Raw genomic sequence first — 23,505 nt, 5'->3', positions numbered from 1 at the left:
ATTTCCGTGCAAGACAATGATCCCAATTTTGCAAACGACCCAATGCACAGTATGAAGAAAATTAAAAAAAAAAATTAAAATCTTCCCCTCCGCTTTACAAAAATGGGGATTTTTTTCCCCCCCGCCTCTCGCTAAAAGAAATTAAAAAAGGAAACTAAACTGAATTAGGCCCGCCCACGCGACTGCGTGAAGGAGAAAGGTGCCGGAGCACGTAGCGCACGCGCCAAGAGGCTGAGCCTGGCGAGAGGCCCGCCGGCCAATCGGCGGGCGGCAGGGCGGCGCGGCCGGCCAATGAGAAGCCGCGACGAGGCCATCTCATCTGCATGAACCGGGCTATAGTTTAGTGCGCGCCGGCCGCGTCTTCTTCAGTTGCCCGGGGTGCGCGAGGCGAGCAACGTTGCAGTGATTAGAAAAAGCCACCAAAAAAAAAAAAAGGTATTATTGCAATTTTATTTCCTTAGGCGCTGCTGCAACGCGAGAGAGCTTAGCCTAAGGTAAGTTGGGAAAGCGTTTGCTTTGGAAGATAAGAGAGGGAATAATATTTTGCAGGAAAATCATATGCATTTATAGATCAATTTTCTTGCAGGCGTTTGCAAGCTGTGGTTCAAGGCGTTTCGAAATTTCCTTTTATTTTTATTTTTTTTTTGCAAGGAAAAGGAAATAGGTGTGCCTTGCAAACATTTTCGAAGGTTGCATTTTTGCTAGAGATTAAAAAAAAAAAGGGGGGGGGACCCAGCTTCCTTTCCATTTCCAGCATTTCATCATCCATTTAAAAAAAAATGCATTCATTCAATATTTTTATTTATGATTTGCATCTGGGGAACTATAGTTTCCTTAAGCGAGTGGTCCAAAAGAAGCCCAACATGGCGTCCTTTAGTTAACCAGGACTACATGCCCTATGGTTCCCTGCCAGCAGATGTAGGAGGGGTGCATAGTAGTCCCAACATGGGTGGAAAAATCTAGCCTAAAATCAAAGCAAGGTGAAAAATAGGGTTAAAAAGGAGAAACTTGGGCTTTTGTTTCATCTCCTGCAAAGCAGATAGGATGCTGTAAGGCTCAAGAAAAGAAAACTTTTTAAAAAAATGCTCCAGGCCCATTTTTTTTTGTCTATATCTTGGGGTCCTGTGGCTTCCATGGTAGTCAAAAGATGGATTAATCCTTTCTTTTGTCCAGGAGGGGAAGGCTGCAAAGAGGGGTAAAAATGGGGAAGGACTGATGGGTACCAAACCTGTTGTTCCTACTCAGGTGGCACAGAAAACCTGCAGTTTTTTTTTTTTAAATGGTTTTTTTCTTTAACATACATGATTACTTAGTGAATAGTATATTGTCTGGGTTAATTTACTTTATACACAATACTTAGAGCAATAATAATACTATTTAAGTATATACGTAGTACTCTTCCAACTTCTAATGATTACATATACTTAGTAATTTATTTATATTTATATAACAATATGCATCATAATACTTTCCCCGTTTCTAATTTTTGTTTTCTAATGTTGAATGGAATAAATCCCCTGCGAAAAGGGGTTCTATATCTAGAAAACCTGCAGTTTTTTTTTTACATCTGCAAATAAAAAGGGAAATCCTTTTTAAGGGAAAAAAGGGTTTTAAAAGGAAAAAAAATAAAATTTGAAACAAGGCCAGCAAAGCAAATGAAGGGGTGGGGGGGCTTCGTTTGCTTTGCTGACCTTGTTCAAATTTTTATTTTTAATTTCTTAAACGTTTTAAGATCTAAGCTGCAGGAGGACCTGATTTTTGGGGAAAATGGTCTCTTTTTTTGGGGGGGGTGGATGGATGGATGGGGGGGTGAGGGAGAGAGTCTGCAGAGGGCCCCCCCCCGGCATCTTTTTTTTCAGAAGCCATTTGCAACAGGCTGCCTTTGTAAAACAGGTTGGCTTGTGGGTAGCCAAGATGCGGGCATCCTTCGCACGTGGACCGCCGGCAGCCTCCTTTGGGGGGGGGACCACGTGCAGATGCCCCCCCTCCTTAAGGCGGAAATGATGAAGAGATGGAGATGGCCTGGAGCAACTGGAGACGGACAGCCCTTACGTGCCTTACATATTTCCGTCTCCTGAGAAGGACAAGCCGTGATTGATGGGAAGGACAGTTGCTGTGTAATGCAGAAAGTTGCAGCCGAATGCTTCCATTCATGCTTAGCCCGCTCCTCCCTTTTGCAAAGTGCGGAGAGTTTTGTCCTTAGCCGCGGCAGCCAAAAATTTCCCCATCCTGCGGAGAGGCTGAGTCACGTCCTCCCGACGGCGGTGACGTTTAATTGAGTGGCTTAGCTTTGCGGCCTTAATCATCCTTTTTAATTCTTTTGCACACTCTTGTGCAATTGTTGACACAATTGCACAAGAGCGTGCACATTCCTCTTTGCTTTGCAACGGGCCCCTGCGTTTCTGCCTTCCCAAATATTTAATATGTGGGGAACTCTTCCCCCCTGACCTTCTGGGGACAGCTTGATCCCGGTTGGTGGCCTTCAAGGGACTCCAATGCCTATCATTCCCAGCCAGCAATCGGGGGTGGGGGGATGGAAAAGAGGTTTCTTGCACTTGGAAGTGCTCCTGTCTTCTTTCAGAGAGCTTGGAAAATTTCAAATTATTGCTTAATACGGAGAGTGGGTTTAATGCAGCTTTCTCTCTCTCTTTTTTTAAAATAAAAATTTGTAATTTTATTAGAACACAGACATTTACACAACATACAACATATAAATAACTTATCATATTTAAGCATTGTTTCATAGTGGTCTTCCAGTTATTACTTTATTCTTCTTCCCTTTTATCTTAATCGCCTTGAGTCTTTGGAGAAACAAATAAAATAAATAATCTTTTACTCCAGTCTTCTTCCCCTCCTTTTCCTTTCCCCCCCTTCCTCCCCCTTTTTCCCCTATAGAGAACTATACATTTTAGCTATCTCTTTAGTATTACACATTTCTACCTTCATATTATATACATTTTGATTCCACTCCGCACATTTGATACATCTCTATTTTGTACTTCTATTTTTCTCTTCTGAGAAATAGTTATTGTTCTTTATTGTTAGTCTTAAGCCAATTGGTTTAATGCAGCTTTCTCGAGCTCTCCGGAGTTTTTAAAATAGGTGGACTTCAACTCCCAGGATTCTGGCTGGCTGGGGAATTCTGGGAGCTGAAGTCCACACATCTTAAACCTGAGTTAGAAGTTGCTTTGCAACGAGGCACAGCAAATTCTCCTCTTTAAAAAAAAAGTGCAACAGGTGAGAAAGTGGTATAAATTCAGCCTGTAACCAAGAGGCAGCATTTCTAGCTAAAGGAAATTTTCTGTAGAAAGTTAGCACCTCAGGGTTAAGGCTTATATTCTCTTGGGAAGCTGCATTGTTGTTATTATTTGTTATTTTAAATTGTAAAATTGTAAATAAGTTGGTTAAAATATTTAAGATCCTGGTTAAAATCCCAGCTTAAAATCTTCTAAAAATCCTTATAGATTTTTTAGAAGATTTTAAGCTGTGATTTTAACTAGGATTTTAAATATTTTAACCAATTTATTTAAAATGACGCGGGAAAACACCCAAGATTTTAATTTTTTGCATATGCACACCCCCGAAAACTTAAGACATATATATATATATATATTATATATATATTATATATATATTATATATGTGTGTATGTATGTATATATATGTATATATATGTATATCTATCAATTTCCTGGCTAGAAAAACACATGTATATGTATATATATATATAGGCAGAGATCTCTGTAATGGTAGTTTAATACTCTTAACGATATCAGCAGATGGCTGACAAAAGCTTAGTAAAATAATATTTTAATTATTTTAAAATTTTAAGTTCCGGAGTTCGCAGTATATCTGCTTCTTTTTTTTTTTTACTAATATACCTGGAACTCGTATTTTTAGAATAGTTTGTAACTTCCTGGGTAATTTTATCCCTAGTGCAGCCGCAGATGGCCAGCTAGGGTGAAGGGAAGAGATCTCACCAGCTTCAAATCTAGGTGTGGTGTCACAACGTGGATTTCCATTTTAGAGTTTGGCGAAGGTCCCGAAATAGATCCCTGAGGCTTGCAGAAAAGAAATTTAAATAGACCAGTAGAGTACAGGAAGTCTCGACTTGGTTACCGCAAATGAGTCCAAAATATAAATTGTTAAGCGAGACATTTGTTAAAAGTGAGGTTTTTGGGCCCATTTTACAACTTTTCTAGCTAGAGTTGTTAAGTGAGTAACACGGTTGTTAAGTGAATCCGGATTTTCCCATTGACTCTGGTTGCCAGACGGTCACAAAAAGATGATCACACACGATCCTGGGGCACCAGAACCTCTCCTAAACCGGGAACCAGTTGCCAAGCATTCAAATTTTGATCAGGTATAACGGTAACAGAGAAGGAAGGGACCTTGGAGGTCATCTAACCCAACCCCCTGCTCCCTCACCTGAATTAGGGATTCGAACTGCAGACCTTTCTGATCGACGAGCTCAGTGTCTTAGCCACTGAGCCACCTAGATGGTGTAAACCAGGAGTGGGCAAATATGGCCCCTTTTACAACCTGTGGACTTCAACTCCCAGAATTCCTGAGACAGCCAAGCTGGCTCAGGAATTCTGGGAGTTGAAGTCCACAGGTCATAAAAGGAGCCATATTTGCCCACCCCTGGTGTAAACCATGGGGATGCCGCAACGGTCATAAAGTGAGAAGAACGGTCATAAGTCCCCAGCTGTTTCATTCTCCGTCTGGATTTACGGTCTCCCTTCCAGAAGGGGCCGGGAATGTTGGTTATTGTAGTCCCAGCAAGGTGGGAAGGCTTCGCTCGGAGAAATCTGGGCTTAGGAGGAAGCGAGCCGAATTTTTTATTCCTTGGTGGCTCAGTGGCGAAGACAGTTGGCGGTTTGGCGGTTCGAATCCCTTAGTATAGGTCTCCTCCGTCAGCAAGGGGGGGTTGGACTGGATGACCTCTAAGGTGCCTTCCAACTCTGTTACTGCTTCCGAAAAGAATCTGGGCTTCTGGGCTGGGAAGAGTAGGGGAAAAAAAAAAAAGCAGGAAAACTCTTGGCCTTTCCGTTTGCAGAAACTGAGTCATTCCAATTCCAGAACTGATTTCCTCCCTGCAAAGTATTTTTTTTTTTCCTTTTTCTTATTTTTTTTTTTTTACAGTTACATAAAACGCTGAGTCAGGTCGAGCAAAGACATTTGAGAGCAGGCTTAGTTTCCAAGCGCACGGATGTGCGAGTGGGAAGAGGCTCCGTTTTATTCACTCACAGCCTGGAGCACCCCCACACATGTGATTTATTTTATTTTATTTTATTTAAAAAAAAAATCAATTTTCCATGAGTGTTTTCAGGGCAGCGCTTATAAATTTGAAGGTGACCTTAGCTGGAGGAAAGATTCAGGCGAGGGCGCTGGCTTCTCTTCCGGTAAAGCCCGTGTTGGGAGAGGTGAAATTATAATTCAGCGTTTTTTCTCTCTGCAGGGCGAAAACTGGAATTGCAGCTAATGTGATGATGGGTTGTTTTCTTTTTCCCCTCATTTAAAGATCTGAGCTTGGGAATCTGATTGTTTTTATATCAGGGTGGATAAAAATCAATGCTTTTTAAAAAAAATTGGATTTTTTTAAATTTAAATCGGATTTTTTTTTATTTTTATCGAACTTATTTCAATAAAAAACTTTTGGGGTAAAAATCTATCGTAAGATAGTTTTCTATTTAAGGTACATAATTTAGTTTATTCAGCATGAAATGGAGCTTAGTTATGTAGCAGGAGGCTGTATATTCTGCAACACTGGGACTATCGGTGAGTCAAGAGTGGGTCAAAGGAGTAGCAGAGATGACAGTTGCTCTTTAAAAATTATGATTTAAATCGAGCGGATTTAAATCGAGCCTTTTTACTAGTGATTTAAATCATGATTTAAATTGTGATTTAAATCAGCTCGATTTAAATCAAATCCACCCTGTTTTATTTTATTCTTTTTATTTTATTTTTTTTTTGGTCTGCCTTCCTTCAAATTCCAGTGAATTAATTGAACTTCTTCCTTTTCTGTTGAAATATGAACAAAAATGAGTTTATTTTTAATCCGTCCTTCAGAGGACGAATGCCAGCACGGTTTGTTTTCTGGGTCTAAACTGAAATCTGGACTCTTGTCTCAGATTAATTTACCGTGTTTCCCCGAAAATAAAACCCTGTCTTATATTTTTGTTTGAACCCTGAAATAAGTGCTTGGCCTTATTGCCGTGCGCTCAAAAGCCCGATTGGGCTTATTATCAGGGGGTGTCTTATTTGGGGGGAAACAGGATATGGATTAGATGGGTGGGTTATTTTATCACCCGTTAACACCCCCCCCTTTTTTAAAAATTTGATTTATATGCCGCCCTTCTCCGGAGACGCAGGGCGGCTTACAATGCGCTAAGCAATAGCCTTCATCCTTTTGTATATTTATACAAAGTCAGCTTTTCTTCCTTCCTTCCTTCCTTCCTTCCTTCCTTCCTTCCTTCCTTCCTTCCTTGTCTTTCCCTTCCGTTTGTCTTTCCTTCCTTCCTTTTCTTTCCCTTCCATTTGTCTTTCCTTCCTTTCTCTCCTCCCTCCCTCCCTTCCTCCCTCCCTCTCTTTCCTTTCTCCCTTCAGTCATTCCTCTCCTTCCTTCCTTTCTCTCCTTCCTTCCTTCCTTCCTTTCTCTCCTCCCTTTCTCCCTCCCTCCCTCTCTTTCCTTTCTCCCTTCAGTCATTCCTCTCCTTCCTTTCCTTCCTTCCTTCCTTCCTTTCTTCCTTCCTTTCTCTCCTACCTTTCTCCCTCCCTCCCTCTCTTTCCTTTCTCTCTTCCTTTGGTCCTTCCTTCCTTCCTTCCTTCCTTCCTTCCTTCCTCTCCTTTCTCCCTTCCTTCCTTTCTCCCTCCCTCCCTCCCTCCCTTGTGCTTAGAATGCAGTATTGCAGGCTAATTCTGCCCACTGCCAGCAGTTCGATCCTGACCAATTGGCTCAAGGTTGACTCCTTCCCCTACTCCCCTCCCCCCTCTCCTCTTTCCCCTCCCCTCCCTCCCCCCTAGCAAAGTTTCTAGCCCTCAGTGTATTTACTGATGTGCAACTTGTCTTAGGAACCCAAAAAAATTTGTACTCGCTGCTTCACATTCCTGGCTTCCAGAATATGTGGATATGTTTGGGTTTTTGGAAAGTCAAAACTTTTTTTTTTGCCTTGTCCTTTCTTCTTTAGACCAACAACATGTCCATCCTTAAGGTCTACGCCCGTGAAATCTTCGACTCCCGCGGGAATCCCACCGTTGAAGTAGACCTCTATACCAACAAAGGTCAGCCGCCCTGGGAAGAACCTGGGCCCCTCCCCCAAATTGTTTTTTTCGCTCACGAGGCTGGGAAAATGGATCCCTTTCCTTCGGCTCAACAAATGGGGTTCTCCTTTTTTCCCACCCTCCCCAGGTCTCTTCCGTGCTGCTGTTCCCAGCGGAGCTTCAACTGGTATCTACGAAGCCCTGGAACTCCGTGACAACGACAAGACTCGCTTCCTGGGGAAAGGTAACCCCTACCGACTAGCGGTGGCTACGTTTTCACTCGAAAATTGTCAATCTGCTCTGCTTTGCTAGCAGTGTCCTTCAAATACCGTATTTTTTGCTCCATAAGGCGCACCTGACCATAAGACGCACTCCCGTTTTTGGCCTCCGGGTGTCCCATTTTCTGCCTCCTTCATGAACGGCGGGGCGGGGCGGGGCTTCGGCAATATTCGCTCCATAAGACGCACAGACATTTCCACCCAATTTTGGGTGACCCAAAAGTGCGTCTTACGGAGCAAAAAATACGGTAATTCCCAGGGGTGAAATCCAGCAGGTTCTGACAGATTCTGGAGAACTGGTAGCGGAAATTTTGAGTAGTTTGGAGAATCGGCAAATGCCACCTCTCGCTGGCCCCAGAGTGGAGTGGAAATGGAGATTTTGCAATATCCTTCCCCCATGAATGGGGATTTTGCAGTATCCTTCCCCTGGAGTGGGGAGAGAATGGGGATTTTGCAGTATCCTTCCCCCAGGAGTGGGGAGGGGATGGGGATTTTGCAGTATCTTCCCCTGCCACGCCCACCAAGCCACACCACACCCACCAAGCCACGCCCATAGAACTGGTAGTAGGAAAATGGATTTCATCACTGGTAATTCCATATTTATTGAATATTTATTGTATATTTCCCCCCTACCCCCAAGAGGCTCAGACATAAATACCTCCTTGCAAGCGGCTTTAGTAGGTCTTTGTGCCGTGATGCCATCCCAGATGGAATAAGCTGACCGCTTTTTTCATATGTTCTCCCATCATATTGGAGCAGAAAGGAAGACGCTAATTGCCCCTGGTCGCTGTTCTTTTTTTTTTTTTTTAGTCTTTTAATGATCCCATAATCCCTTGCGGGGTGGAGTCTGGGCAACTGAATGGCGCTAGCAGAGTGTTTTAATGGCCGGATGCCTTTCCTGTCGCCAGTGCGGAGTTTTGTTCTTCAGATATATTCTCAGTGTGCCTAGATGCAGAGAGAAATTATCTGCCGCTATCTAGGATCGAACTCGCAGCCTCCTGATTGTGAGGCGAGACCTCTAGGCCGCTGTACCACTCGGCCCCTTGGTCAATGTGCTTTGGGAAATTCTGGGGCGATGGCTTGTCGGCCTGGCTCAAGTCCCATACGGGGGGACGGGGGGACGGGACAACTCAGTGTCATAACAAAAACACAAAACGGAGATTTCGTTCTGCTCAAGAGCTGCAAAGCTGAATTTAGAGTGTCGTTTTATATTAAAAATCTAGTTTAGTATATAAAGCTTTTGATTCTTTTAACCACTTGTTCCCTTGCATTAAAAAGTCCACGATCCAGCTTTTAAGGTTGAACCCGTAACATCAGCGAGCTTAGAAACGTCACCACAACTTCAAAAACTCACCATGCAATTGCAAATGTTAGCTGTCGCATAGCACAACATATTTATTTATTTATTTATTTATTTATTTATTCATTCATTCATTCATTCATTCATTCATTTATTTATTCATTTATTTTATTCAATTTGTATGCCGCCCTTCTCCTAGTGGACCCAGGGCGGTGCACAGCCAGAACTAAAACACCTATCAATACAAAATTTAAAATTATTAAAAGAATTACATAACTTTGGCCCAAATTTAAAACAATTCGAATTAAAACCCATTGACAAATTAAAGCTAAAAAACTAAAAAACAGCTAAATCATCAAGTTTTCTTGCCCTGCAAAAAAAAAAAGAAAAAAGAGAGAGATTCTGCAACCTGTTTATAGATTTGCCAAATTAAAGAAAGCATGCGCCTTAAAACCGTGGCTTGCAATCTACGGTGGAAATATCGCCTTGACGTGCCTCGCAAACCACGTTTAGGTTTGACGCCTGTTAAAACGACCGTCCTGTTTAATAAACTGGAAGGGATACCGTGTTTCCCAAAAAATAAGACCCTGTCTTATATATTTTTTTTGAACCCTGAAATAAGCGCTTGGCCTTATTGCCATGCGTTCAAAAGCCCGATTGGGCTTATTATCAGGGGATGTCTTATTTTGGGGGAACAGGGTAGATGATAGATAGATGGATGGATAGATAGATGATGGATGGATGGATAGATAGATGGATAGATAGATGATAGATACCCTTTCCCCCCGAAAATAAGACCCTGTCTTATATTTTTTTTGAATCCTGAAATAAGCGCTTGGCCTTATTGCCATGTGCTCAAAAACCTGGTTGGGCTTATCATCGGGGTGTCTTATTTTGGGGGAAACAGGGTAGATAGATAGATAGATGGATAGATAAATAGATGATGGATGGATGGATAGATAGATAGATAAGTAGGTAGATAGATAGATAGATGATTGATACCCTTTTCCCCTGAAAATATGACCCTGTCTTATATTTTTTTGAATCCTGAAATAAGCGCTTGGCCTTATTGCCATGTGCTCAAAAACCTGGTTGGGCTTATTATCAGGGGATGTCTTATTTGGGGGGAAACAGGATAGATAGATAGATAGATAGATAGATAGATGGATAGATAAATAGATGATGGATGGATGGATAGATAGATAGATAAGTAGGTAGATAGATAGATAGATGATTGATACCCTTTTCCCCTGAAAATAAGACCCTGTCTTATATTTTTTTTTTGAACCCTGAAATAAGCGCTTGGCCTTATTGCCATGCACTCCAAAGCCTGATTGGGCTTATTATCAGGGGATGTCTTATTTGGGGGGAAACAGGGTAGATGATAGATAGATGGATAGATAGATGGCTGGCTGGATAGATAGATAGATAGATAGATGGATAGATAAATAGATGATGGATAGATGGATGGATGGATAGATAGATAGATGGATAGATAAATAGATGATAGATAGATGGATAAATAGATGATAGATACTCTTTCCCCCCGAAAATATGACCCTGTTTTATATTTTTTTGAATCCTGAAATAAGCTCTTGGCCTTATTGCCATGTGCTCAAAAACCTGGTTGGGCTTATCATCGGGGTGTCTTATTTTGGGGGAAACAGGGTAGATGATAGATAGATGGATAGATAAATAGATGATAGATGGATGGATGGATAGATAGATAGATAGATAAGTAGGTAGATAGGTAGATAGATGATTGATACCCTTTTCCCCTGAAAATATGACCCTGTCTTATATTTTTTTTTGAACCCTGAAATAAGCGCTTGGCCTTATTGCCATGCGCTCAAAAGCCTGATTGGGCTTATCATCAGGGGGTGTCTTAATTTTGGGGGAAACGGGGTATTAGGCGGTCCATTCAGGAAGAAACGCGAAGCCGCCGTTTTTGTAACACGGAACCGTGGTTTGAGTTCTTGTGAATATCTGCGGCAGGTCCGTTCAGCGCGATTTGAGTTTCGTTCCACGTTCCCCAGTTCAAAACTTAAAAAGTCGGGTTACACTGTTATCAAGATACACTCTCTCTGTCCCAGGGGTCTCTCTCTCTCTCGCTGTGCATTTCATGCGTGCTCCCTCTCTTTTCCATGCATGAAGTGCTTTTTTTTTTTTGTCTTCCTTTTGTGGGCATTCATCCTTTCTTTCTTTCCCCCCTCTCTCTCTTCACTCCTTCTCTCCACAAACTCGGTGCCCCCCTCAGGTGTCTCCAGAGCCGTTAAGTACGTTAATATGTTCCTGGCACCAGCGCTGTGCACTCAGGTAACCGATGCACACTTGTGGCCGGGGTGCTGCCATCTTGCATGATTTGGCGGCTGGCCTCCTCGCTGGCATTCCTGAATGACGCTTCTTCTCGGCAATTGTTCAGAAAAAGGGGATTTTAACAACCACGCACGCTTGGATCTTTTGGCTTGAGGACTAGGAGACTGAAATTCTAAATGGCCGGCCTGCCAGCCCGTCCCCGAGCCGTCTTTTACTAATGCCTGTTTTTCCTTGAGGAGTTTTTTTGGGGGGGTGTTTAGTGATGGATCTTGGTTGTTCCTTCCAGGTGTCTCAAAGGCTGTTGAGCATGTGAATAAAACAATTGCACCCGCTCTGGTTAACAAGGTAGGCATGCTTCCCCCTTACGCTAACCCTGTAGTGTAGGCTGAGTGCTGTGTGCAGCAGTTTTTTTTTAAAATCCTTCGCATGGGGGCCTGTGTGTGTTTCCAAGGACGTCCGAAGGAGCAAAGCACTTTTTTGGGTGGGGGGGGGAGTGTGTCTCTAAACCTGAGCACCTCGCACGATTTGGGAAAGGCGGTGGGGCTGAAGCGGGATGTTGTCAGTTTTATGCTCAAAAATTCGAATGCAGATAGTCTTCGGATGACAACTGTTCGTTTAGTGACCCGTTCAAAGTTACAACGGCACGGAGCAAAGTGATTTAGGACTGGTTTTTCCCTAGTTAAAGCTTTTTGTAGCATCCCCATGATTTTGGGATTAAAATTCAGATGATTAATTTGGTTAAACTGGTTAATACTTAACACCAAGGGCTCTGCAACCTTAAACACTCAAAGAGCCATTTGGACACCGTTTCCCCACAGAAAAGAAAACACCGGGAGCCACAAAAACCCTTTTCTTGAACGGACATAAAACTAGCATATGTCGTTGAATTAAATGTTCTGTTTTCTTCTGAAACTTTTCTTGGATTTATCCATGGTTGGCCCTACCAGGGATTGAAAAGCTCAATAATTCGCGTGTCGCACATTGGCGGTTGTGACGCATATTTTGAGTGACGGAGCCGCAGCAGAGGGGTGAAAGAGCCACATCCGGCTCCAGAGCCGCAGGTTGCTGACCCCTGATTTACACTGTGTCCCCTTTGGCGACCTTCTCACAAGCAAAGTCAATGGGGAAGCCCGATTCACTTAACAACCGGGTTACTATCTTACCAACTGCAGTGCTTCACTTAACGACGGTGGCAAGAAAGGTCATGAAATGAGGAAAAACTCACTTCTACCCCCCCCAAGTTTTTTTTTTATATTTTTACAAACATATCAATGCGTGAACAGTGGGTGCCATGCATTCTATTACAAATAAAACTAGTAAAATTAATCATAGTTATTACATTCAATCAACTTTTCTAATAATACACACTTCTATTAAGTTACAGTCTATCATCATTCAATTATTCCATATTTCCTCTTGTTATTGATTTTATTTTACTGTATAAAAGTGTATACACTAATATTCCCCCTTATTTCTATCGCTTATTCTAACTTATATCAACCCTTGATATTAAAAAACATTTTCTTTCTATCCTACCTAACTTCTAGTCACGTCACCTACCTAAAAAAAAAAAGAAAACGAGGCAAAACTCACTTAAATGTCTCACTTAACAACAAATGTTGGGCTCATTTCTGGTCATAAGTCGAGGACTTCCTGTACAAAAGTTTTAATGTAAAAGAATTGTAGATTTTGCAAGGTAAGCATCCCCCGGACCATTTCTCCGAGGACTGGATGATTTCCCTCCCCTACAGGTAATCCCCGACTTATGACCACAATTGAGTCAAAAGTTCCCACTGTTAAGCCAGACAGTTGTTAAGTGAATTTTGTCCCCTTTTAGGACTTTTCTTGCCACTGTTGCTAAGTAAACCGCTGCAGTGGTTAAATTGGCAAAGTGGTTGTTAAATAAATCTGGTTTCTCCATTGTGTTTGTTTATCAGAAGGTCGTAAAATGGGGGAAATCACATAACCCCGGGACATGGCAACCGTCATAAATACGCATCGGTTGCCAAACCTCTGAATTTTGATCATGCGACGCTGGGAAATGCTGCCATTGTAAGGGTGAAAATTAGTCACAAGTCGCTTTTTTTCAATGTCGTTACAACTTTGAACAGTCACTAAACGAATGGTTGTAAGGCAAGGACTATCTACTGCAATGCAAGCCACCAAACGAGGGGTCATAAAAAGCAACAACTTATTAAAGTGGCTAAGTTTGGAGTCCCCGGCTATGCTGGCTGGGGAATTCTGGGATTTGAAGTCCACAAGTCTTATTAAAGTGGCTAAATTTGGAGTCCCTGGCTGTGCTGGCTGGGGAATTCTGGGATTTGAAGTCCACAAGTCTTATTAAAGTGGCTAAATTTGGAGTCCCCGGCTGTGCTGGCTGGGGAACTCTGGGATTTGAAGTCCACAAGTCTTATTAAAGTTGCTAAATTTGGAGTCCCCGGCTGTGCTGGCTGGGGAATTCTGGGAGTTGAAGTCCACAAGTCTTATTAAAGTTGCTAAGTTTGGAATCCCCGGCTTTGCTGGCTGGGGAATTCTGGGAGTTGAAGTCTGATCCCCCCCTCCCTATTTTAAGCTAAGGATTCTTGTTTTATACACTTTAATTCACAACCTAGAATTAGAAGCCACAATGAAACCTGTGTGGGAGTGAGGGAAACTTATGGACTGGGGATCATATGCTAAACTATGATTGGATTCTCATCTCTCTCTCTTCCCTGCCCCTCTGCAGAATGTAAACGTGGTGGAACAGGAAAAGATTGATAAGCTGATGATTGACATGGATGGATCTGAGAACAAGTGTAAGTAAAAGAGCCACACCCTTGCATATGGGGGGCGGGGGGGGGAAAGAAAATTATTTTGAAATTATTTTAATGATAACACACTTGTGTTTTCCTGCCCCCTGACACAATCCTCGGCAAAGAACTAGGTTGCTATTTGGAGCATTCAAAGGGTTAGCAATGAGAGAGAAACCGAGATTTGCCACTCAAATCTCCTAGCTGTCCACCTCTGCTGTTAGTGGAAACTTTTGACTAGTTATTTATTATTGAGACTTAATTAGGTATTTATTAGTAAATGTCTATGGAGATTCTCAAGTCATTCGGGATGCTTTTTTTCAAGAGGTGAGGAAGCTTCTTGGATGAGAAGCGAAACGTCTTCAAGGAAAAAGAAAGTCCAGTGTCCTCTTGAAAAAAACACCTTTGGGTCTGGGGTTTGCATCAAAGGATTTAATTGGAGCCAAAGATACGTCTGGCTTAATTTTGAAAGGGGCAGAGCTAGAGATAGAAAAAGGGAATGGAAAAGGTGGATAGAATATGTTCAGAACAAATATCAAACTAGAAAGTATCAAATAGCTTTTATTTGAAAATAATGTACTAGAAATTTTTCAATGTAATGAGACAAAGAGAAAAATTATATAGGGGAGGTTTATATATAAGTGTTATATTAGGGTTCTTTATGAGTTTGAGTATATTATAGGGAAGTCTGGGGGGAGGGGAGGGTTAGGGAGGTTGGGAAGTTTGGGGGTGGGTGGGGGGGGAAAAGGGGTGAAAATGTAATTGTAAAACTTTTGCAATAAAAAAAAAAAAAGAAAAAAAATTATTCCAGCCCAAAATAGCATAATCCTGCTCGTTTTCATGTTGAAACGAGCCACGGTGGCGCAGTGGCTAGAGTGCAGTACTGCAGGCTACTTCTGCCGACTGCTGGCTGCCTGCAATTTTGGCAGTTCGAATCCCATCAGGCTCAAGGTTGACTCAGCCTTCCGTCCTTCCGAGGTGGGTAAAACGAGGAGCCAGATTGTTGGGGGCAAGAGGCTGACTCTGTCAGCCTCTTAGAGCTGTAAAGCACTGTGAAGTGATATATAAGTCTAAGGGCTCTTGCTCCCTCCCTCCTAGTGGTTAGAATGCAGTACTGCAGGCTAACTCTGCCCACTGCCAGCAGTTCGATCTTGACCAACTGGCTCAAGGCTGACTCAGCCTCCCATCCTTCCGAGGTGGGTCAAATGAGGACCCAAATTGTTGGGGGCAATATACGCTGATTTTATAAACCGCTTAGAGAGGGCTGCAAAGCGGTATATAAGTCTTAAAAGTGCTATTGCTATGGCTAAACAATGCCAGAGGTGAAAAATAATTTGAGAGGCAGCAACCTGTGTTGTGAGAACTGGTTGCAAGCAAATAATATTTATTTATTTATTTATCTATCTATCTATCTATCTATCTATCTATCTATCTATCTATCTATCTATTTCCCGCTTTCTCTCTCTCTCTCTCTCTCTCTCTCTCTCCCCCCCCTCCCCCTCTCTCTCTTCTTTACGGCAGCTAAATTTGGTGCAAACGCAATCCTGGGTGTGTCTCTTGCGGTGTGTAAGGCTGGTGCGGCGGAGAAGGAGGTGCCCCTGTATCGTCACATTGCTGATCTGGCAGGAAACAAAGAAGTTGTTTTGCCGGTGCCGGTAAGTTTATTTTGCTGTGCCCGTGTGGAAGGCCGACCCTGGGCCGGAAATGAAGCTGCAAATCAAATCTTTGAGAGTGTGAATGCAGGAATCCGTTAATCCTTTGTGGAGGATTTTATTCTCTCTTGGTTTTTTTTTTTTTTTTAAATTTGATTTATATGCGCCCCTTCTCCGGAGACTCAGGGCAGCTTACAAGGTGTTAAGCAATAGCCTTCATCCTTTTTGTATATTTATACAAAGTCAGCTTATTGCCCCCACAAACTGGGTCCTCAATTTACCTACCTTAGAAAGGATGGAAGGCTGAGTCAACCTTGAGCCTGGTGGGATTCGAACTTACAGTCATTGCAGACAGCTGGTGTTAAATTACAGTGCTATCAGTCTGCTGAGCCACCAGGCCCTTGTGGGAAGGTCCCCCCCCCTTTAAGCTGTAAAATATGGGGATCGATTGGGGGTTGCGGTGAGTTTTCATTTAAAAAAAAAAAAAATCCACAAATTTGCCACAATGGAAAATGTCTGCCTTGGATGCAAAAAAACCCCAGACCCAAAGGTGCTTTTTCAAAAGGACTTTTTTTGAGGGGTTTTTTCCTTGAAGACATTTCGCTTCTCATTTGAGGGGCTTCTTCAATTTCTGACTGAACGGCGGGGAAATGGAATAACAAACCCTTCCATTCTCCCATCAGTCAGAACGGAAGAAGCTTCTCGGATGAGAAGCGAAACGTCTTCAAGGAAAAAGAAAGTCTAGCGTCCTCTTGAAAAAAAAACAAACACCTTTGGGTCTGGGGTTTGCATCGAAAGTTCTGGCCGGTGGAGATTGGAAAGATTTATATTCCATTCCTGCCCGTCATTCAGTCAGAACGGAAGAAGCTTCTCGGATGAGAAGCGAAATGTCTTCAGGGAAAAATAAAGTCTAGCGTCCTCTTGGGAAAAAAAAACACCTTTGGGTCTGGGGTTTGCATCGAAAGTTCTGGCCGGTGGAGATTGGAAAGATTTATATTCCATTCCTGCCCGCCATTCAGTCAGAACGGAAGAAGCTTCTCGGATGAGAAGGGAAACGTTTTCAAGGAAAAAACAAAGGAAGTCCAGTAGTTTCTTGAAAAAGACACCTTTGGGACAATCATGATCTGGATGACTGAGAATCCCCACAGACCCCTTCAGTCAGGGGTGGGTTTGCAGGGGTTCGGGAGAACCTCTAGCTAAGATTCTGTGTTGTTTGGAGAACCCCCAAATCCCACTCCTGACTGGCCCCGCCCCACCCTGCCCCTCCCTGGTTTAGTTAGACAAGACTGTTGGGGAGTGTTACGGACTAGATTCTAGTCACTAGAAGCTTGAATTGGTTTTACGCTGGATCTCTGGTTTTGTGGGTTAAACCACTGTTGTGGGGTCCTTGGTGTCTCCGAAGGCTTTCAACGTGATCAACGGTGGCTCTCACGCTGGGAACAAGTTGGCTATGCAGGAATTCATGATCCTTCCTGTCGGGGCAGAAAGCTTCAAGGAAGCCATGAGGATCGGGGCGGAAGTGTACCACAACTTGAAGAATGTTATCAAGGAGAAATATGGCAAGGATGCCACCAACGTGGGTGACGAAGGAGGCTTTGCCCCCAACATCCTGGAGAACAAGGAAGGTAAAATCGGCTTTGCGTGGAATTGGTTAGGTTTTAAAGCAGTGAGCGTTTCTCAAAGTCAGCAAGGGGACTTCAGCTCCCAGAATTCCGCAGCCAGCATGAATGAACTTCCAACTCCCAGAATCCTCTAGACAGCATTACTGGACTTCACTTTCATAATTCCCCAGCTAACATGGGTTGACTTCACTTCCATAATTCCCCAGCCAGCATGAGTGGACTTCAATTCCCATAATTCCCCAGCCAGCATGAGTGGACTTCACTTCCATAATTCCCCAGCCAGCATGAGTGGACTTCAACTCCCAGAATCCCCTAGCAAGTATCACTCCCAAAATTCCTTGGCCAACATGAATGAACTTCAACTCCCAGAATTCCTCAGCCAGAATGAGTGGACTTCATTCCCAGAATCCCCTAACCAGCATTAGTGAACTTCATTTCCATAATTCCCCAGCCAGCATGAGTGGACTTCAACTCCCAGAATCCCCTAGCAAGTATCACTCCCAAAATTCCTCGGCCAGCATGAGTGAACTTCAATTCCCAGAATTCCTCAGCCAGAATGAGTGGACTTCACTTCCATAATTCCCCAGCCAGCATGAGTGGACTTCAATTCCCATAATTCCCCAGCCAGCATGAGTGGACTTCACTTCCATAATTCCCCAGCCAGCATGAGTGGACTTCAACTCCCAGAATCCCCTAGCAAGTATCACTCCCAAAATTCCTTGGCCAACATGAATGAACTTCAACTCCCAGAATTCCTCAGCCAGAATGAGTGGACTTCATTCCCAGAATCCCCTAACCAGCATTAGTGAACTTCACTTCCATAATTCCCCAGCCAGCATGAGTGGACTTCAACTCCCAGAATTCCCTAGCAAGTATCACTCCGAAAATTCCCCAGCCACCATGAGTGAATTTCAACTCCCAAAATTCCCCAGCCAGCATGAGTGAACTTCAACTCCCAGAATTTATAACACAATTTATTTTAAATTTATTATAAATTTAATTTATTCCTCGTGCTGGGTGGGGAATTCTGGGAGTTGAAGTCCACATCTTTTTCAAATTTGCAAAGTTTTGAGAAACACAGATTTTGCAGGTATGCCAATTTACGCTCGCGTGTGTCCTTAGGAAAGCAGATAGACCTCGATCGCTCTTTTGCTTAATTGCTTGTTAATTGGCTTGTTTACTCAGTGACTTTGCTTGTCTGCTTCTTTAGCTCTGGAGCTGCTGAAGAATGCCATTAGCAAGGCCGGCTACACGGATAAGATCGTCATCGGAATGGACGTGGCGGCTTCTGAGTTTTACCGCGAAGGGAAATATGACCTGGATTTCAAATCCCCGGATGATCCTAGCCGATACATCTCTCCCGATCAGCTGGCTGACCTGTACAAGAGCTTTGTCAAAAACTACCCAGGTGTGTATGCTGTGTTAGCACGTTTCGAATACAGAGCCTTCCCCTCTTAAGGGCAGCCGCAGAGGAATTGTTCTGCCCTAGGCTTCCCCAGCAGCACGAAGCCGAGTCCTCGTCCTGATAAGCCCCTTTTATTTAATTTACAGTGAATTCCTCTCTAGCAAAAGTCTTTCCTCTCCCACAGTCTTTCAAGGTAGTTCACAATGACCGAACTTTATCAGGCTTGGAGAGTGGCCAGGCCAATATCTTTCATTGGCAAGAATGCAGGAATGAACTAATTTTCTCCTGCAAACTTCACTCCCCTTTCGCTCCTCTTTTATTCCCTCTGGGAGGGGCCATTCATCGTCCACCTGTGGCTTTACTCCTGAGTCGACCCTTGTTCTTTAGCTGTTCCCTTCTCCTGGCAGCTCACACTGGGAACAGGCTCCAGCTGTTCTTCTGCCCCACTGATGTCTGACTCCGAAGGCAGCTGACAACTGTCAGACGGCCCTGGCCCCCTCTCTGCCTCCGACGCAGAGCTCTCATCAGAGCCTTCCCAAGACTCCAGGACTGGGGAAGTTGGGAGGGGTAGAAAGTTAGTTATAACAACATTCCGTATTCAAGGACTTTTGCCTGCGTCAGATGGAGAATGCCTGAAGATTGTATCCGGCGGAGTGTGAAGAGTTGATTGGACAATGTGATGAACTTGTGGGCGTAGGGCAGGGCTGTGAACTGTTAGCTGGGTGGAGGAAACCTGGAAGCTTTCAGATTCGGGTTTTCCCAGATGTGCCAACATGACATCCCTAATAAATTGGAACCTCAGAGCTTTATTTCGTTGGGGGCGTTCCTTGGAACCCCGACAGCTGCATTCCCAGAGATAGTTGGTGGCCAGTCAGCTCCATCTCAGCTCCGTCTCTTTCTCCCCCTTCGTCGTCCTCAGTGGTTTCCATCGAAGATCCCTTCGACCAGGATGATTGGCCAGCCTGGAAGAAGTTCACGGCCGAAGCCGGGATCCAGGTGGTGGGTGACGATCTGACGGTGACCAATCCCAAACGCATCAGCAAAGCTGTGCAGGAGAAGTCGTGCAATTGTCTTCTCCTCAAAGTGAACCAGATCGGCTCCGTCACCGAGTCGCTGCAGGCGTAAGTCTTCCATCCGGAGGTTTAGCGGAGCCCCTGTGGGGGAGGCAGACGGGATGTTGCAAAACTCCAGAGATCTGGTGGGGCGGGAGGAAAGGGATTCATAAATGAGAACGGAGGTGATCTTCGACTTACAACAATTGTTTGTTTAGTGACCACTCAGCAGAGTGTTGAAATTGGATTTCATTGAGGGCCGCATCACAGTTGTGTTTGACCTTGGGGGGCTGGGGGGGGAGCATGGCCAGGATGACTGTGGCCAGCTCGACATCACTCGTTTGGGGGCTCTGCCAGTGAAAACGGGCTCCCGAACTCAGTTTTCGGCTGTGACGTCTTCCAGCAACCTTCTGCCAGTGAAAGCACGCGGCCCTGCCGAGCTCCGTTTTTGCTGGCAGAGACACCGCGGGTTGGTCCTTGGCTGTTTCCAGGGCGGCCCCGCATCCAGGGGGCCGGATGTGGCCTGCAGCCCTCGAGTTTGACACCCGTGACTCAAGGCATTAAATCAAGGTTTAGAGAGAAAATATCTCTCGGGATGTACAAAACGTGAAATGGAATGAATTACAGGTAAATCCTTCACGTGCAACCTATTTGTATAGCGACCGAAGTCGATAAACGAGTTGAGCCTGCTTTCCTTTTCGAGGAAAGAGGACACAGTAGCATCAAATTCAGGGAAAAGTCACCCAGCCCCTGGTTTTGATGTTTGCTTGCTGGTTGGAAAATCACCCTGTGGTCTCCTTTCCCTTTCCTTTTTTTCTTTTTAGCTGCAAGCTGGCTCAGTCCAACGGATGGGGGGTGATGGTGAGCCATCGCTCCGGAGAGACGGAAGATACCTTCATTGCCGACTTGGTGGTTGGTCTCTGCACAGGACAGGTGAGGAGTTTACCTGCCCCAAAGGTTGCTGGAAGAATGTGGGGGGAGGTTGGGGTCGTGCATCGGCCTAAAGGGTGCACGGGGAGAGGAAGAGCGGGAAGGAAATACCGGAAGGAAGATTGGGCAGTATTGTTTCATATGACCAATGGTGGGTTGCGAAACAAGCCACGATGCGGAAAGCTTGTTGCGGGCTTTGTGTGAATGGGATGTCCTGCAGCATTGAACGGCAGCCATTTTGAAGATGTGTGGACTTCAACTCCCAGAATCCCCCCCCCCCTTTCCCCAAGCCAGCTAAACTGGCTGGTGGGATTCTGGGAGTTGAAGTCCACACATCTTCAAAATGACTGCGAAACGTTGGTGTATTGTTATGAGAATGATAATTCTGTGGCTTGTTGGAGAAGCTGGTTAGATCCTGGCTAAGGAGTCTTTTTTGTCACATGAAACATTATCTATCTATCTATCTATCATCTATCTATCTATATCTATCTATCTATCTATCTATCTATCATCTATCTATCTATCTATCTATCTATCTATCTATCTATATCTATCTATCTATCTATCTATCTATCTATCATCTATCTATTTATTTATTGGTTCGATTTATATGCCACCCTTCTCTGGAGACTCAGGGCGGCTTACAATGCGTTAAGCAGTAGCCTTCCTACTTTTGTATATACCTGCTTAGTAGGGCTTTCGGACCCCCCTATAAGCGGTGTTCTTTTTTATACAAAGTCAGCTTATTGCCCCCACAATCCGGGTCCTCATTTCACCTACCTTAGAAAGGATGGAAGGCTGAGTCAACCTTGAGCCTGGTGAGATTCGAACTCGCAGTAATTGCAGGCAGCTGGTGTTACTTAACAGCACTTTAGTCTGCTGCGCCACCAAGGCTCAAAATGACGCCGTTGGCTGTGAGTTCTCGGTTCCTTGTAGGCTCATACTAATTTTCTTTTCTCAGATTAAGACTGGTGCTCCTTGCCGATCCGAACGTCTAGCTAAATACAATCAACTTCTAAGGTAAGGGCAGTTTTTATGGCCAGATTCTTTTGGGGGGTCAAAGGGCAACATCTTCCTTTTCATCTATGACCTGTGGCCGTAATAAAGATTTGAATTATTCCCTAAATTGAATTGTCCTCTAAATTCTGGGTTCTTGTAAAATGGCCAAGTTCTGTTCAATGCATCAATAGCGCTTGCAGAAGAAATCGTTTTTAATTTAAATATTCAACAAAGTACAGAAGAATAAAGATTTCAAAATAAGACGGAAAATTGAAAAAGAAAAAAACTTTTTCTTTCCATCGAGTAATATTTTTTATTTTCTGCCTTTGATCTTTATTGTCCTTGTTCTATAATTTTAAAAGCGTTCAACCTAATTTAATTTGAACGTTAAGGTTTTTTTTAATAAGTTCTTTTATTTATCAGTTGTATTAAATTGCCCCCTGCCGGAGGAGCCCATCTTTTGAGGGAGATGGGTGGTTTAGAAATAACGAAACACAAATAAAAGAAATAAATCTTCCCATTTTAATTTTTCCCCTTCCTTAATGTAGGCAGGTGAGCTCAGGCTAATGAGAATAAGTGGTCTTCTAACAACTCTGCAGGAAGTGATGTAATGCTGGGGAATTCTGGGAGTTGAAGTCCACCCTGTTTAAACTGGCCAAGTTGGGGAAACATTGCTAAATTATCAATGCAACTTGTTTGGGGTGGGGGAAACTGTGATGATCCCCACCCATATTTTACTTGTGGGCTATTTACAGGTAGTCCTCGATTTACAACATTCTGTTTAGTGACTGTTCGAAGTTACAACGGAGCTGAAAAAAAACAGCTTATGACCATCTCTCACATTTTACAACCCTGTCCTTCTCAGTTGCAGCGATTCACCTAAGCAAATCCGGTCGTAAAACGGGGCAGAATTCACTTAACAATAGTCTGGCTTAGCAGCAGAGATTTTGGGCTCCCTTTTGGTCGTAAGTCCGAGGACTGCCTGTATTTCTTGCTGTGGGGGCTTTAAAAAAAAAACGATTTTCCTTGTTTTTTTTCCTTCCTCCTATAGAATTGAAGAGGAGCTGGGGAGCAAGGCCCGTTTTGCCGGCAGGAATTTCAGAAACCCCCGAGTCAACTAAAAAAAAAAAAACGTGGCTGTCCCAGGACACGAGGCTCATTAGAGGAATACATTTAGTCCCCTCTTCCCCCTTAGCGCCTGCGTCGTAGCAAAGGAAGGGCAGCTGACGGAAATGGTTCGATGTTTGCAATCCTGTAAATCTTTTCTCTCCGCTCCCCATGCCTCCTTTCTCTCCAGCTGTTGCTTTTCAAGAAACATGGGGGTGCTTGTGGGGAGGGTCTCAAGGCAAGGACGGTTCGCTCAGCTTCTCATTGCTGGGGACCTGGGAATGGAGAACACCCCCCCCTCTTCGAATTATACTGTAAACCATTTTTTTGCTGCCTTTGCTTCAGATGCTGTCGGTTGTTTTTTTTCCTTCTCACTTTGTTGCTCCCCCCTCCTATCCTCAACTCCTATCCCTCCCTCCCCTTTAGTGTATGAAAAAGATTTGCAAAGCCATCTGAGCTACCTGTTCACCCCCCCCCCCAAAAAACCCCCACCACCCCAGAAATTCTCTTGTGAGGCAAATAAAAACAGAGAAGCGTTGGTGTTTTGTTGATGTTCTTCTTTTGGGGGCGAGATGAGAAAGGAAGTTGCCGTATTTTTCAGACACACCTTTTCCCCCCCAAAAAAGAGGGTGAAAATCTGGGTGCGTCTTATACTCCGAATGCAGCCCCGCCCAGCTTCTCAAATTTCTTTTTTCGGAGGCTGAAAAAAGCATCAGAAATAAAGCTTCAGAAAAAAAAGCCTCCAAACAGAGCTTCAGAAAAAAAGCCTCCAAACAGAGCTTCAGAGGCTTT

General features: G+C 43.8%; 1 protein-coding gene across 4 annotated transcripts; it reads left to right on the top strand.

The window, feature by feature from the left end:
- The first annotated feature begins 242 nt into the window (after positions 1–242).
- ENO1 (enolase 1) lies at positions 243–23,251 on the top strand. Of its 4 annotated transcripts, none has more exons than XM_087878904.1 (12): positions 243–435; positions 7,191–7,284; positions 7,412–7,507; positions 11,099–11,157; positions 13,883–13,952; positions 15,468–15,601; positions 17,001–17,223; positions 18,431–18,628; positions 19,545–19,746; positions 20,502–20,610; positions 21,569–21,627; positions 22,658–23,251. In XM_087878904.1, exons 2-12 carry the CDS (start codon positions 7,200–7,202, stop codon positions 22,725–22,727), a joined length of 1,305 nt encoding a protein of 434 aa, XP_087735030.1. In that variant the 5' UTR covers positions 243–435; positions 7,191–7,199; the 3' UTR covers positions 22,728–23,251. The 4 variants fall into 4 exon arrangements, with proteins under 4 accessions (XP_087735030.1, XP_034282304.1, XP_087735028.1 ...); XM_034426413.3 differs by lacking the exon at positions 11,099–11,157 and adding an exon at positions 11,444–11,502 and having other exon boundaries at positions 318–494; XM_087878902.1 differs by having other exon boundaries at positions 363–494.
- The last annotated feature ends 254 nt before the right edge of the window (positions 23,252–23,505 follow it).

The sequence above is a fragment of the Pantherophis guttatus genome, chromosome 15, assembly GCF_059756535.1.
Source record: "Pantherophis guttatus breed Tessera chromosome 15, ASM5975653v1, whole genome shotgun sequence".
Lineage (NCBI taxonomy): Eukaryota > Metazoa > Chordata > Lepidosauria > Squamata > Colubridae > Pantherophis > Pantherophis guttatus.
This window is presented reverse-complemented; position numbering and strand designations above follow the sequence as displayed.